Source organism: Scyliorhinus torazame, chromosome 12 (assembly GCF_047496885.1).
Source record: "Scyliorhinus torazame isolate Kashiwa2021f chromosome 12, sScyTor2.1, whole genome shotgun sequence".
NCBI classification, from domain to species: Eukaryota; Metazoa; Chordata; class Chondrichthyes; order Carcharhiniformes; family Scyliorhinidae; genus Scyliorhinus; species Scyliorhinus torazame.
Window position 1 is genome coordinate 93,507,277 of NC_092718.1, and position 16,864 is coordinate 93,524,140.

Below are 16,864 nucleotides of genomic sequence, written 5' to 3' on the forward strand. Positions count from 1 at the left end.
GAGGATCGGTCCTCCTCCCAGGCCCGACCAGGAGTGAAGCCCAAGCTGAAACCGTAAGGCTCCCGGAGACGACAACACCGGAACAAGCACCACCACCACCACCGGGGCCGAGGCGATCGACACGGACGACCAGACCGCCCGACCGACTCGTGGCGTCGATCTAACACTACAATATGTGGACTTTTAACGAAAACATTTTGTCTTTTTATCCTGACGATTACTGTAAATAGTTCGAAACAAAAAAAAAACCTTGTACATACTGTAATAACATGCGAAAGTTTTCCTCCCAGGACCAGCCTTGTAAACCCTTACCACCATGCGAAGCATCACCCCGCCGGGTTCATTTTTAATAAGGGGTGAATGTGGTAGTATGCATTAGGGGTCATGTGCGACTGTGAAGCCGTGATGTCATTGGCTGACAGATCCCGGGTCCTGGTTGGCCATTGACCTCTAGCTCCGCCCTGAAGGCGGAGTATAAGAACCAGGAGTCCTCCCCCGCAGGCCAGTCTACTACTGAACTGCGGGGGAACAGTCACGCTTAATAAAGCCTCATCGACTTCACTCTATTCGTCTCTCGGAGTCTTTGTGCGCTATACAGAGTAAATCTGTCTCGATATTGACCCATCAAAAGGTACAGAATGGGGTTAGATACAGAGTTAAGCTCCCTCGATATTGACCCCATCAAACACTCCCAGGGCAGATACAGCACAGGGTTAGGTACAGAGTAAAGCTCCTTCTACACTGTCCTCATCAAACACTCCCAGGACAGTTGCAACACGGAGTTAGATACAGAGTAAAGCTCTCTCTTCTCTGTCCCCACCAAACACTCCCAGGACAGGTACAGCACGGGGTAAGATACAGTGAAAAGCTCTCTCTACACTGTCCCCATCAAACACTCCCAGGACAGATACAGCAAAGAGTTAGTTTCAGAGTAAATCTCCCTCGATATTGACCCCATCAAACGGTACAGCACGGTGTTAGATAGAGAGTTAAGCTCCCTCGCCATTGACCCCATCAAACACTCCCAGGACAGGTACAGCACGGGGTTAGATACAGAGTAAAGCTCTCTCTACACTGTTCCCATCAAACACTCCCAGGACAGGTACAGCACGGGGTTAGATACAGAGTAAAGCTCCCTCCACACTGTCCCCATCAAACACTCCCAGGACAGGTACAGCACGGGGTTAGATACAAAGTAAAGCTCTCTCTACACTGTTCCCATCAAACACTCCCAGGGCAGGTACAGCACGGTGTTAGATACAGAGTAAATCTCCCTCCACACTGTCCCCACCAACACTCCCAGGACAGGTACAGCACGGGGTTAGATACAGAGTAAAGCTCCCTCTACACTGTCCCCATCAAACACTCCCAGGACAGGTACAGCACACGGTTAGATACAGAGTAAAGCTCTCTCTGCACTGTCCCCATCAAACACTCCCAGGACAGGTACAGCACAGGGTTAGATACAGAGTAAATCTCCCTCCACACTGTCTCCATCAAACACTCCCAGGACAGGTACAGCACGGGGTTAGATACTGAGTAAAGCTCCCTCTGCACTGTCCCCATCAAACACTCCCAGGATAGGTACAGCACAGGGTTAGATACAGAGTAATGCTCCCTCTACACTGTCCCCATGTAACACTTCCAGGACAGGTACAGCATGGGGTTAGATACAGAGTAAAGCTCCCTCTACACTGTCCCCATCAAACACTCCCAGGACAGGTGCAGCACAGGGTTAGATACAGAGTAAAGCTCCCTCTTCACTGTCCCCATCAAACACTCCCAGGAGAGGTACATCTTGGGGTTAGATAGACAGTAAAACTCCTTCTACACTGTCCCCAACAAAAACTCCCAGGGCAGGGACAGCACAGATAATAGATACAGAATAAAGCCCTCTCTTCACTATCTCCATCATATATCCAAAGACAGGTATAGCACGGGACTAAATGCAGAGGAAGGCTTTCTCTGCACTGTCCTGAACATACACTCATTCCTGGAACAGGTACAGCATGGGTTTAGACACAGAGATACAGAGTAAAACTTCCCGGGTTCCAGGGCAGCACGGTGGCATAGTGGTTAGCACTGCTGTCTCACAACTCCAGGGACCCGGGTTCAATTCCGGCCTTGGGTGACTGTGTGGATTTTGCACTTTCTCCCCGTGTCAGCGTGGGTTTCCTCCGGGTGCTGCAGTTTCCTCCCACAGTCCAAAGATGTGCAGGTTATGTGGATTGGCCATGCTAAATTGCTCCTTAGTGTCCAAAAAGGTGAGGTGGGGTTACTGGCTTACGGGGATAGGGTGGAGGCGTGGGCTTAAGAATGGTGCTCTTTCCAAGGGCTGGTGCAGACACGATGGGCCAAATGGCCTCCTTCTGCACTGTAAATGTTATGATTCTATGATTCCTGTATTCTGTCCCCATAAAACATTTCCAGGACAGGTACAACATGAGTTAGATACAGAGAAAAGCCCCCTCCGCACTGTCCCCGTCTAACACTCCATAGACAGGTTAAGCACGGTGTGAGATAAAGAGTAAAACTCCCTCAGCACTATCCCCATGAAACAATCTCATGACAGTAAAAGCATGGTATTAAATGCAGAGTAAAACACGCTCAACAATGTCTCCATCAAACAATCCCAGGACAGGTACAGCTTGGGAATAGACAGAGAGTAAACATCCCTCTACACGGACCCCATCAGATACTCTGAAGACAGGTACAGCACAGGGTTAGATACAGTGTAAAGCTCCCTCTATATTGTCCCCATCAGACACTCCCAGGACAGATACAGCATGGGGTTAGATACAGAGTAAAGCTCGCTCAACATTGTCCCCATCAAACACTCCCAAGACAGGTACAGCACAAGGTTAGATACAGAGTAAAGCTCCCTCTACACTGTCCCCATCAAACAGTCCCAGGACAGGTACAGCACGGGGTTAGATACAGAGTAAAGCTCTCTCTACACTGTCCCCATCAAACACTCCCAGGACAGGTACAGCACAGGGTTAGATACAGAGTAAAGCTCCCTCCACACTGTCCCCATCAAACACTTCCAGGACAGGTACAGCACGGGGTTAGATACAGAGTAAAGCACCCTCTACACTGTCCCCATCAAACATTCCCAGAACATATTACATTACTACTTCTGATAGTAATGTGAGATTGCTTTGTGAAAAATATGTTACTCTTTTGCTTCTTGCCAGGATGATCTTTAACTCAATGTTGATTAACATTCGTAGTCTTCCAATTAGATCAAATACTTTATTGAGTAACGTTGACAAATTAACTGTGAGTTTGTTCTCTCACCAATGCTTAAACTAGATGTTTCATGAACAAGATTAAATAAGAAATACTTATGTTTAGCTACACCTGCGCTGAGCTGTCTTTGTCTACCTCTGGTCACGAGCCACTGTCCTTATAAAGAGGCGAATCTTGGCTTGAGTCTGTCTATTTATACCTGTCTCTAGTGTTGCCCTCTCATGATTACTTGGTTGTTACATCTATAAATTAACCCCTGTGTACATACAGATATGCAGATCACTACAGGACAGATACAACACGGGGTTAGATACAGAGTAAAGCTCTCTCTACACTGTCCCCATCAAACACTCCCAGGACAGATACAGCATAGAGTTAGTTTCAGAGTAAATCTCCCTCGATATTGACCCCATCAAAAGGTACAGCATGGGGTTAGATACAGAGTTAAGCTCCCTCGACATTGACCCCATCAAACGCCTCCCAGGACAGATACAGCATAGAGTTAGTTTCAGAGTAAAGCTCCCTCGATATTGACCCCATCAAAAGGGACAGCATGGGGTTAGATACAGAGTTAAGCTCCCTCGACATTGACCCCATCAAACACTCCCAGGACAGATACAGCACAGGGTTAGGTACAGAGTAAAGCTCCTTCTACACTGTCCTCATCAAACACTCGCAGGACAGTTGCAGCAGGGAGTTAGATACAGAGTAAAGCTCTCTCTTCTCTGTCCCCACCAAACACTCCCAGGACAGGTACAGCACAGGGTTAAATACAGAGTAAAGCTCTCTCTACACTGTCCCCATCAAATACTCCCAGAACAGATACAGCACAGAGTTGGTTTCAGAGTAAAGCTCCCTCTACACTGTCCCCATGTAACACTCCCAGGACAGGTACAGCACGGGGTTAGATATAGAGTAAAGCTCTCTCTACACTGTCCCCATCAAACACTCCCAGGACAGATACAGCATAGAGTTAGTTTCAGAGTAAATCTCCCTCGATATTGACCCCATCAAAAGGTACAGCATGGGGTTAGATACAGAGTTAAGCTCCCTCGACATTGACCCCATCAAACTCTCCCAGGACAGATACAGCACAGGGTTAGGTACAGAGTAAAGCTCCTTCTACACTGTCCTCATCAAACACTCCCAGGACAGGTACAGCACGGGGTTAGATACAGAGTAAAGCTCCCTCTACACTGTCCCCATCAAACACTCCCAGGACAGGTACAGCAAAGGGTTAGATGCAGAGTAAACTCCCTCTACCCTGTCCCTATCAAGCACTCGCAGAACAGGTACAGAGTTAATCTCTGCCTCCAGTATTCTCTGTGCTGCTGGAACGAGGATTGAGGTAACTGGAGGTTAAGGTTATGACAGGACATGGAGTTATGTTGGTATCTAAGATGCCGACCAGGAATGAAAGGAGTGAACGCTGGCACAGCACCAAGGGACTGATTGGCCTCCACCCTTTGCCATGCAATACAACAAAAGATCATGACTTGAAGACATCTTTACATTGGAAACAGTCGACCAGTTGAGAAATCCAGAGCTGATGTTTGTTTGTGATCTGTAAACAATTATCGTTCTGGTTTGTATTTCAGCGCCTCGGAACAACACAGTGAATGGACTGCAATGTCGAGGGTGTTTTAACAGCTCGTCTGATTACTGCAGCGCCTCTGAACAGACAGTGGACTGCGTTGGGGCAGAGAACCGCTGCATGAATGTCTCAGGCATTGAGGCCCTGAGTGCGTACAATCTCCTGCCAGTGTCGTGAGGCTTTCAATACATTTCTTTTCAAACCATTTATTTCTGAGTTTGATCCTTGTCTCTGAGCCTGATTCCCAGGCCTGAGAATGATTCGGTGCATTTCAGGGTGCATCTCATCGCTGAATCAGGATGTGGTGGGTTTGAGCCCCAGGCCCCTGGGATGCACGCTCAGTAATCCAGGCTGGTACACTATAGTGCCTACACTGCGAGTGTGCCACACCTTCTTTACCTGAGAACTGTCCTTTCTGGTGAATGTCAAATATTCCCTGGCCACCTTTAATGACGAGGAAGGGAATTGTTCCCTGGTGTCTTCCATCAAAAATACTCCAAATCCAACACAAGAATTCAAATGTCACTTCACCTCATGCACCCTGGGTGATCCAAAGATATGTCCACTCGCAAAACGCTGTCATCTAGGGCAGCACGGTAGCATCGTGTTTTTTTTTTAAATTTAGAGTATCCGATTAATTTTTTCCAATTAAGGGACAATTTAGAGTGGCCAGTCCACCTATCCTGCACATCTTTGGGTTGTGGGGGCGAAACCCACGCAAACAAGGGGAGAATGTGCAAACTCCACACAGACAGTGACCCAGAGCTGGAATCGAACCTGGGACCTCGGTGCCGTGAGGCAGCAATGCTAACCACTGTGCCACCGTGCTACTCCCGGTAGCATAGTGGTTAGCACAATTGCTTCACAGCTCCAGGGACCCAGGTTTGATTCCCGGCTTGGGTCACTGTCTGTGCGGAGTATACACATCCTCCCCGTGTCTGTGTGGGTTTCCTCCGGGTGCTCCAGTTTCCTCCCACAGTCCAAAGATGTGCAGGTTAGGTGGATTGGCCATGCTAAATTGCCCTGTGTGTCCCAAATTGCCCTTAGTGTTGGGTGGGGTACTGGGTTATGGGGATAGGGTGGAGGTGTGGGGTTGGGTAGGGAGCTCTTCCCAAGAGCCGGTGCAGACTCGAGTGGCTGAATGACCTCCTTCTGCACTGTAAATTCTATGATTCTATCTGCTCCATTGCATAGCTCCATTATTTATTTAACAGGCCAGCACCCTTATCACGAATGTGCTCCTTAGAAAGAGCAGCAGCTGCTGTGTAATCCCCTCAACTCTCCAACCTCTGCTGTAAAAGCAGAAAATCTATATGACCCTTCTACAGAATGAGTGGCGCAGGGGTGAATGAGGCAACCGGGGGGTGGGGAGGGGTGGATCCAGCGGGTGCGAGGTCCCGGAGGGAGTCTGTGTCTTGGCGCCCGTCGGGGTGTGCCACGTAGGCGTACTGCGGTTAGCATGTAAGAGATGGACTTTTTCGAGCAAGGGGTCCGACTTATGGGTCCGCACATGCTTCCTGAGGAGGACGGGTCCAGGAACTGTCAGCCATGTTGGGAGCAAGGAGGTGGAATTCCTGCGGAATGCAAACACACGTCCGTGAGGGGTCTCATTAGTTGCGGTTCAGAGGAGTGATCGGATGGAGTAGAGCGCATCGGGGAGGACTTCATGCCAGCGGGAGACCGGGGGAGACCGGGAGATTTTTAGACTGCAGGGCCAGCAGGATGGCCTTCCAGACCGTCCCGCTCTCCCTCTCCACCTGCCCGTTTCCCCGGCGGTTGTAGCTGGTCGTCCTGCTCGAGGCGATGCCCTTCCTAAGCAGGAACTGACGCAGCTCATCGCTCATGAAAGAGGATCCCCGATCGCTGTGGATGTAGGTGGGGAAACTGAACAGCGTGAAGATGCTGGGCAGGGCTTTGATTACCGTGGCAGAAGTCATATCGGGGCATGGGATGGCGAAAGGGAATCGGGAGTACTCGTCAATCACGTTCAGGAAGTACGTGTTGCGGTCGGTGGAGGGGAGGGGCCCTTTAAAGTCCATGCTGAGGCGCTCAAAGGGGCGGGAGGCCTTCACCAGATGCGCTCTATCTGGCCGATAGAAGTGCGGCTTGCACTCTGCGCAGACTTGGCAGTCTCTGGTGACGGTCCTGACCTCCTCAATGGAGTAGGGCAGGTTGCGGGCCTTGATAAAATGGAAGAACCGGATGACCCCCGGGTGGCAGAGGTCATAGTGGAGAGCCTGGAGTCGGTCCACTTGTGCGCTGGCACATGTACCGCAGGATCGGGCATCAGGGGGCTCGTTGAGCTTCCCCGGGCGATAGAAGATCTCATAATTATAGGTGTAGAGCTCGATCCTCCACCTCAAGATCTTGTCATTTTTGATCTTGCCCCGCTGTGTATTATTAAACATAAAGTCAACCGACCGTTGGTCAGTGAAGAGAGTGAATCTCCTGCCGGCCAGGTAATGCCTCCAATGTCACACAGCTTCCACAATGGCTTGGGCCTCCATTTCGACAGAGGAGTGCCGAATTTCGGAGGCATGGAGGGTGCGGGAAAAGATGGCCATGGGCCTGCCCCCCTAGTTGAGGGTGGCGGCCAGCGCTACGTCCAATGCATCGCTCTCCACCTGAAAGGGGAGGGACTCGTCGACCGCGTGCATTGTCGCCTTGGCGATGTCTGCCTTGATGTGGTTGAAGGCCTGGGGGGCCTCAGCCATCAGGGGAAAAACTGTGGACTGAATGAGTGGGCGGGCCTTGTCCGCATAATTAAGGACCCACTGGGCGTAATAGGAGAAAACCCTCAGGCATCGTTTCAGGGCCTTGGGGCAGTATGGGGGAGGGAGTTCCATGAGGGGGCGCATGCGGTTGGGGCCGGGCCCTAGGACTCCATTTTGCACGACGTAGCCAAGGATGGCTAAGCGGTTGGTGCGGAACACGCATTTCTCCTTGTTGTATGTGAGGTTAAGGATTATGGCGGGATGGAGGAATTTTTGGAGGTTAGCAGCGTGGTCCTGCTGATCGTGGCTGGTGATGGTGACGTTATCTAGGTACGGGAAGGTGGCCAGCAGTGCGTACCAGTCAACCATTCGGTCTATCTCTCGCTGGAAGACCGAGACCCCATTGGTGACGCCGAAAGGAACCCTAAGGAAGTGATAGAGGCGGCCATCTGCTTCGAACGCAATGTATTGGTGGTCCTCCGGGCGGATAGGGAGCTGGTGGAAGGCGGACTTCAAGTCTACTGTGGAAAAGACTCGATACTGCGCAATCTGATTGACCATATCAGATATGCGTGGGAGTGGGTACACGTTGAGCTGCGTGTACCGATTGATGGTCTGACTGTAGTCAATGACCATCTTGTGCTTCTCCCCAGTCTTCACTACCACTACTTGAGCTCTCCAGGGGCTGTTGCTGGCCTCAATGACCCCCTCCCGCAGAAGCCGTTGGACCTCCGACCTGATGAAGGTCCTGTCCTGGGCACTGTACCGTTTGCTCCTAGTGGCGATGGGTTTGCAATCCGGGGTGAGGTTTGCAAACAGGGAAGGTGGTTCGATCTTAAGGGTTGTGAGGCTGCAGACGGTGATGGGCGGCAGGACCGCAGAATTTTAAAGTCAGGCTTTGGAGATGGCACTGAAAATCCAGGCCGAGTAACAGGGCAGTGCAGAGGTGGGGGAGGACGTAGAGCCGGAAGTTGCTGAACTCTACGCCCTGGATGGTGAGGGTCGCGATACAGTACCCCTGGATTTCAACGGAATGGGATCCGGTTGCCAGGGAGATTTTCTGGGTGACGGGGTGTACCAGGAGGGAGCAGCGCCTTACCGTAGTAGGGTGGATGAAGCTCTCTGTGCTCCCGGAGTCAAAAAGGCAGGTCGTCTCGTGCTCATTTAACTTGTCGTCGCGGTCGCGAGGTTGCAGGGCCGGGACTGATCCAGGGTGATCGAGGCGAGCTGCGGAAGATGCTGGGGGGTCTCGGGCTGCTCAGCGGTGGCGGAGGTAGCGGTAGGCGATGAACGGCCAGACGAGCAGAGGTCCTGAGGCGCTGTTCAAAATGGCGCCGAAGATGGCGGCGCCCACAGGCCGCAAGCGGCTTGCGGTTGGGAAGATGGTGGCGCCCTGGGTCGCACGTGGTTGGTGTAGAAATGCCGGGTCTGGAAACAGCGGCGACCGACCTGGCCTGGCAAACAGAAACAAAGTGTCCTTTCTTCCCACACCCATTGCAGGTCGCGCTCCGTGCCGGGCAAAGCTGCCTGGGGCGTTTGTTTTGTCTGCAAAAATAACACTTGTGCTCCCCAGAGTTGGCTGGCTGCCGCGCGGCGCAGGCTTGTGGGGAGCTAGAGTCGGCAGCTGGTGGGGCCCACGATGCCCACAAGGGTGACGTGCAGTCGGGGGCATAGGACTGAATGTTACGGGAGGCCACTTCTAACGAATTAGCGAGCTGCCTAGTCCCCGTAAGGCCGAGCGTACCCCCTTCCAGTAGCCGCTGGCGGACGTACGCAGACTTCATGCCCGTGACATAAGCGTCTCTAATTAAAAGTTCGGTGTGCTGGACAGCCGAAACTGCCTGGCAGTCACAGTTCCTACATAGGATGTGCAGGGCACGCCAGAAATCATCCAGAGACTCCCCGGGGTGTTGCTGTCTCGTGTCCAAGAGGTGCCTGGGGTATACTTGATTCACCGGTCGAACGTAATGTCCCTTCAGGAGCGCCGTCGCTTCGGAGTAGGTGGGCGCATCCCGAATGAGGGGAAAAATGTCAGGGCTCATCCGTGAATAGAGGACTTGGATCTTCTGCGAATCCGAGGGTTCTTCAGCGGCTGTTCGGAGGTAGCTTTCGAAGCAGGCTAGCCAGTGGTCAAATGTGGACGTAGCGTGGACTGCTCGAGGGCTCAGCTGCAGGCGATCAGGCTTGTTATAGAGATCCATTGTTTAAAAAAATTAGTTCAATAAATTGACGCACCATCAATTACCACAAGACGAGAATGGTGGAACAATCGAGGCTTTATTGAACGAGATGTTGTGCCTCCTGTATGAAATGAAATGAAATGAAAATCGCTTATTGTCACAAGTAGGCTTCAAATGAAGTTACTGTGAAAAGTCCCTAGTCGCCACATTCCGGCGCCTGTTCGGGGAGGCTGTTACGGGAACTGAACCGTGCTGCTGGCCATAGCTGGAACCAGAATGACTGCAGCGCAGGCAAGCACACAAATTTATACGCCGCCTGCTGGCCGGAGCCAGCAGGCAGGGATTTACCCTTGTACCTCTAATATACGGGCAGTGCCGTAATACATATAATATACCACTAGTGGTGACTACCACACACAGGAAACAAAAGGGGGGAGTCAAGATGGAGGGGAAAGTTCTATTCTGTGCCCGCCCCCACCCCCCAGTAAGTAATTAATCACATTTATACCACTCTTCTGTACTGTAGAAAGGTCAGTGGTGTTCTCTTCCCACCGATGCTGCCAGACCTGCTGAGTTTATCCAGCATTTTCTGTTTTATTTCAGATTTCCAGCATCTGCAGTATTTTATTTTTAACCAACCTCCACCCTGTCTGTTTCTAGTTTCGGGAGAGAATCGTTTTTTCGCCAAGGGCTGTGTCTCTGAGCAAATATGCCAGGCAGTCGACAGCATGATTGAATTCAGAATCCTGTTTAACGATCTTCCCACATGTTGCATGGGGGACTTCTGCAACGGTGACCCCGAGAGACGCACCTCCACACCGGAGCCAGGTAACTGTGGCACAGGCCCAGAGTGGAGGGCAATTGATCAACACCATAACTTGAAAGATCGAGAGTGAGAGAAAGGGGAAGGGAGAGCATGAGAGAGAAAGCCAGAGAGAAAGGGAAGGGAAGCATGAAAGAGAGGAAGACAAAAAGAATAAATGACAGAAACAGGGTGAAAGGGACATGACACTGAGAGTTCCAAATAGGGAAAGTGGAAGCTTTTTTTGACCACATTTAAAATTAAACTCAGCACCGCATCCCTTTCCAGTTGGCAGGAGGGTGGGTAACCAGAGGGGGACACAGATTGAAGAGAGCCGGTAAAAGAAGCGGAGGGGAGGAGATGAGATGATTATTTTACACAGCAAGTTGTTGTGATCTGGAAGGCGCTCCCTGAAAGGGCGGTGGAAACAGGTAGGAACTTTCCAAAAGGCAGAGCTTGTCAAATATTTGAAGTGGAACAATTAGCAGGACAATGGGGAAACAGTAGCATATTGGGTGTAGCAGGAGGATCAATAAGATAACTCTCACAAAGTGCTAGCACCGGGATGTTGGACAGAATTGTCTCATAGAACATAGAACGATACAGCGCAGTACAGGCCCTTCGGCCCACGATGTTGCACCGAAACAAAAGCCATCTAACCTACAATATGCCATTATCATCCATATGTTTATCCAATAAACTTTTAAATGTTGGCGAGTTCACTACTGTTGCAGGTAGGGCATTCCACGGCCTCACTACTCTTTGCGTAAAGAACCTACCTCTGACCTCTGTCCTATATCTATTACCCCTCAGTTTAAAGCTATGTCCCCTCGTGCCAGCCATTTCCATCCGCAGGAGAAGGCTCTCACTGTCCACCCTATCTAACCCCCTGATCATTTTGTATGCCTCTATTAAGTCTCCTCTTAACCTTCTTCTCTCCAACAAAAACAACCTCACGTCCATCAGCCTTTCCTCATAAGATTTTCTCTCCATACCAGGCAACATCCTGGTAAATCTCCTCTGCACCCGCTCCAAAGCCTCCACGTCCTTCCTATAATGCGGTGACCAGAACTGTACGCAATACTCCAAATGCGGCCGCACCAGAGTTTTGTACAGCTGCAACATGACCTCCTGACTCCAGAACTCAATCCCTCTACCAATAAAGGCCAACACTCCATAGGCCTTCTTCACAACCCTATCAACCTGGGTGGCAACTTTCAGGGATCTATGTACATGGACACCTAGATCCCTCTGCTCATCACACTTCCAAGAACTTTACCATTAGCCAAATATTCCGCATTCCTGTTATTCCTGCCAAAGTGAATCACCTCACACTTCTTTACATTAAACTCCATTTGCCACCTCTCAGCCCAGCTCTGCAGCTTATCTATATCCCTCTGTAACCTGCTACATCCTTCCACACTGTCGACAACACCACCGACTTTAGTGTCGTCTGCAAATTTACTCGCCCACCCTTCTGCGCCTTTCTCTAGGTCATTGATAAAAATGACAAACAGCAACGGCCCCAGAACAGATCCTTGTGGTACGCCACTTGTAACTGAACTCCATTCTGAACATTTCCCATCAACCACCACCCTCTGTCTTCTTTCAGCGAGGCAATTCCTGATCCACATCTCTAAATCACCCTCAATACCCAGCCTCCGTATTTTCTGCAATAGCCTACCGTGGGGAACCTTATCAAACGCTTTACTGAAATCCATATACACCACATCAACTGCTCTACCCTCGTCTACCTGTTCAGTCACCTTCTCAAAGAACTCGATAAGGTTTGTGAGGCATGACCTACCCTTCACAAAGCCATGCTGACTATCCCTGATCATATTATTCCTATCTAGATGATTATAAATCCTGTCTCTTATAATCCCCTCCAAGACTTTGTCCACTACAGACGTGAGGCTCACCGGTCTATAGTTGCCGGGGTTGTCTCTGCTCCCCTTCTTGAACAAAGGGACCACATTTGCTATCCTCCAGTCCTCTGGCACTATTCCCGTAGCCAATGATGACATAAAAATCAAAGCCAAAGGTCCAGATAAATCCCATCAGGCCCCGGGGACTTATCTATTTTCAGCCTGTCCAGAATTGCCAACACCTCTTCCCTACGTACCTCAATGCCATCTATTCTAATAGCCTGGGTCTCAGCATTCTCCTCCTTGATCCTACCTGCCAAATACTTCTCCTGTCCCCTCCTTGCTCGTCTTAGCTCTCTCTTTAGATCCTTCCTCACTACCTTGTAACTATCCATCGCCCCAACTGAAACTTCACACCTCATCTTCACATAGGCCTCCTTATGTGCTGTAAGCCTCTCTGATTCGAACAGCACCTATAGATTCACAAACCCTGATCCTGTGATTGGATACGTCCTGTATCCAATTCAATGTGTCTTAGAATGAATCTGGGGTGATCAACCTCTCATTTTATGTTTAATGAGCATGTTATTTCTTCCCCCTTCCTTGATTGGTTGATAAGGAATCACAATGAGTAGCCCGGTGACATCAGAGTCCAGCAGCAGAAGGACGACCAGTAGCAAAGGTAAGAATAACCTCTTACTCTAAGAATAAAAATTCAAAATTCACAGGGACTGTCCAAGTTACAGACCTTCTCATCAACCTGCGTAACAGTCCCGAGGGGCTGAATGGCCTCCTCTTCGTCCTGGGTAACAGCCCGGAGGGGCTGAATGGTCTCTCCTTCACCCTGTGTAACAGTCGGGAGGTGCTGAATGGCCTCCTCTTCTTCCTGTGTAATAGTCCCGAGGGGTTGAATGGTCTCCACTTCACCCTGTGTAATCGTCCCGAATGACAGAGTGGCCTTCTCCTGTTCCTGTGTAACTAGCTTGATGGGGTTGAATTGGCCTCTTCCTGTTCCTGTGTAACTAGCTTGATGGGGTTGAATTGGCCTCTTCCTGTTCCTGTGTAACTAGCTTGGTGGGGTTGAATTGGCCTCATCCTGTTCCTGTGTAACTAGCTTGATGGGGTTGAATTGGCCTCTTCCTGTTCCTGTGTAACTAGCTTGGTGGGGTTGAATTGGCCTTCTCCTGTTCCTGTGTAACTCGCCTGGTGGGGTTGAATTGGCCTTCTCCTGTTCCTGTGTAACTAGCTTGGTGGGGTTGAATTGGCCTTCTCCTGTTCCTGTGTAACTCGCCTGGTGGGGTTGAATTGGCCTTCTCCTGTTCCTGTGTAACTAGCTTGATGGGGTTGAATTGGCCTCTTCCTGTTCCTGTGTAACTAGCTTGGTGGGGTTGAATTGGCCTCTTCCTGTTCCTGTGTAACTAGCTTGGTGGGGTTGAATTGGCCTCTTCCTGTTCCTGTGTAACTAGCTTGGTGGGGTTGAATTGGCCTCTTCCTGTTCCTGTGTAACTAGCTTGATGGGGTTGAATTGGCCTCATCCTGTTCCTGTGTAACTAGCTTGATGGGGTTGAATTGGCCTTCTCCTGTTCCTGTGTAACTAGCTTGAGGGGGCTGAATGGGCCTCCTCCTGTTCCTGTGTAGCAGGCTCAATAGGTTGAATTCGCACTCCCTGTCCCTGTGTAACAGGCTTCATGGGGTTAAATGGATCTCTTCTTCTTCCACTGTAACAGCCCTGAGGGGTTTAATGGCCTCCTGTGTAACAGGCGTCGAGGGGTTGAGTGACCCTCCTCCTGTTCTTTTGTAATACACTTGAGGCTTTGAATGAGCCGCCTCTTTTTCCTGTGCAAGAGGCTTGTGGGGATGAATGGGCCTCTTCCTGTGCAACAGAAACAAGAGGCTAAATGAGCCTCCTCCTGTTCCTGTGTAATACACTCGAGGGGGCTGAATGGGCTCCTCCTCTTCCTGTGTAACAGACTTGAGGGGCTGACTGGGCCTGCTCCTGTTTCTGTGTAACAGCCTTGGGCCTCCTCCTGTATCTGTGTAACAGCCCTGAGGGGTTGAATGAGCCTTCTCCTGTTCCTGTGCATCAGCCTTGAGGGGGCTGAATGGGCCTCCTCCTGTTCCTGTGTAACAGGCTCAAGGGCGCTGAATGGGCCTCCTCCTGTTCCTGTGTAACAGCCTTGAGGGTGCTGAATGGGCTTGCTCCTGTTTCTGTGTAACAGGCCCAAGGGAGGTTATGGGCCTCTTCCTGTTCTTGTGTATCAGCCTTGAGAGGGATCAATAGGCTTCCTCCTGTTCTTGTGTAACAGGCTCGAGAGGGCTGAATGGGCTTCCTCCTGTTCCTGTGTAACAGCTCGAGGGAGCTGAATGGGCCTCCTCCTGTTCCTGTACATTAGGCTCGAAGGGCTGAATGGGCCTCTTCCTGTTCTTGTACAACAGGCACAAGGGGTTAAATGGGCCTTGTAGGATCTCTTATTCTATCTTCTAATAGGAGTCGATTGTCCGGTTGATTGGAGTTGTCCAAAATACTACTTTATTGCTAATTATTCACTTCAACACACTTCCATAAGAACTAAATCAAAACTTAAAATAAAATGTCAAATACATGGCAAAGAGTTCATTAATCATAAAACATAAATAAATCACTTTAAAATAAACAAATGGAATGGTTCAAGAATTCAGGAAGGCAGGAACTCAGGAATGAACTTTGACCACAAAGTTTTACTCTTAAGGGAATCCTCATTTATGGTCTAGTCCTCATTGCTCTCATTGGTTTCTAATTCTCAGCTGAGACCTCCTGGTCCGTTCAAATAGATGTCTGTTACTTCGAGGGCAATTTATTAATTACATATTGGCTACTACTTAAGATTGACTGGTCTCCGTCAGAAATAATTCAGTGTCTATGTGCGCCGCCTTACGGGAATGGGACTCTCATGCCGCGGCTAGCCATTAAGCTTGCTGTAACTACTTATTTGATACATTCTTATTACTAAATGCACTGGAATACAATGGTCTATTCATTGTATGAAACATTCGTTGAAACACATGTCTGAATTTCTACTGACATGACCCTGGTTCAATAGTTTATTCATTTTCTGCAACAATGACTATATTTTCACAGTCATGGCACTCAATCAGGACCTAAAGACATGAATAGACCAATGAATCAACAAATCAATAACCTATTATTCCCCCCCTTTTGATTATTCTAAACCCAATAGAACAAATCAATTAAAATAGAGGAAAGAGTAAAGTGAAAAGTAAAGTGAAAAGGAAAATACAATAAAGAAATAAAAGCTAAAAGAAACACATTCACAGTTGTCTTTGATGGCCCCTTTGTTTAGGAACAGCCTTCAACACTGGAATGACAATTCTACAAGCATTTAATGTTAGTCGTAAGCTAGTAGTAAGAACCATCTATATCTTGCAAAGGTATTTGTCTAAATTAACATATATGTACTGTTTCAGGACTTCTTGACATTTTTTTTCAGCTACACTTAGTTGTACAAAAGATAACATACATAGCAAAAATAACTACAAAGAACATGATCAAACCTTGCACCACTGAGGCTTGCAAGAACCCTAGTCACCCAATAGCCCAACCCCCAAAGGGAGTTGGACACGGGTTGCTTGAGTTTTTCAACCTCATTCTGAATGTGTTTTGCCAAATCAGTAATCTATTTGGAGTTATCTGGAATATTAGTACAACATACTGATCCAATCAACCACATGTCCCACCTTTCTCGACAAGAATATAAGCAATAGCCATTCGATTTTGCAAGGCCACAGTATGGATAGCTAGCACTTCAGCGGAAATCTTGAACAGGGCTATGGAGGTGTCATTGGCTACCTTTTCTATGATGACTGTCATCTTATTAAACTCTCTGGCTACCTTGGCATCCCAATAACAAAGGAATGAAGTGAGCAAGAAATCTATCTCGTGCAGTAATGGCAGGTTTACTTCTTACCCCTGTTAACTCTGGCAGAGAAGGGAAATGACGAATAGCGAGTATCACATACTCCAGATAAAGGTGGCATGGTGACACAGTAGCTAGCCTCACAGCTCAAGTGACTCGGGTTCAATTCTGGCCTCGGGTGACTGTCTGTGTGGAGTTTGTACTTTCTCCCCGTGTCTGTGTGGGTTTCCTCCGGGTCCTCCGGTTTCTTCCCACAGTCCAAAAATGTGCAGGTTAGGTGGATTGGCCATGCTAAATTGCCCCTTAGTGTCCAAAGGCTAGTTGGGCATATGGGGATTGGGTGAAGGTGTGGGCTTAAGTAGGGTGCTTTATCAAGGGCTGGTGTAGAGTCGATGGGCTGAATGGCCTCCTTCTGCAGTGTAAATTCTATGACTCTAACATGGTCCTGACCAAAAACGTGGAAGCCAAGGGTAGGCTCTGTGGTTACAAACAAAATAAATGCCCTGATAAAAGGTGAAATGAGCAACATCCTCTGGGTAC

At 49.3% G+C, this 16,864-nt stretch overlaps 1 protein-coding gene across 1 annotated transcript in view; it reads left to right on the plus strand.

Moving 5' to 3' along the window:
* Window positions 1-16,864, plus strand: part of LOC140386562 (urokinase plasminogen activator surface receptor-like) — a 107,716-nt gene that overhangs the window by 44,270 nt on the left and 46,582 nt on the right. Inside the window, exons 4-6 of the mRNA XM_072468985.1 lie at window positions 4,851-4,994; window positions 10,401-10,568; window positions 13,030-13,092. Coding sequence (XP_072325086.1) covers window positions 4,851-4,994; window positions 10,401-10,568; window positions 13,030-13,092 — 375 coding nt within the window. The remainder of the gene's footprint in view (window positions 1-4,850; window positions 4,995-10,400; window positions 10,569-13,029; window positions 13,093-16,864) is intronic.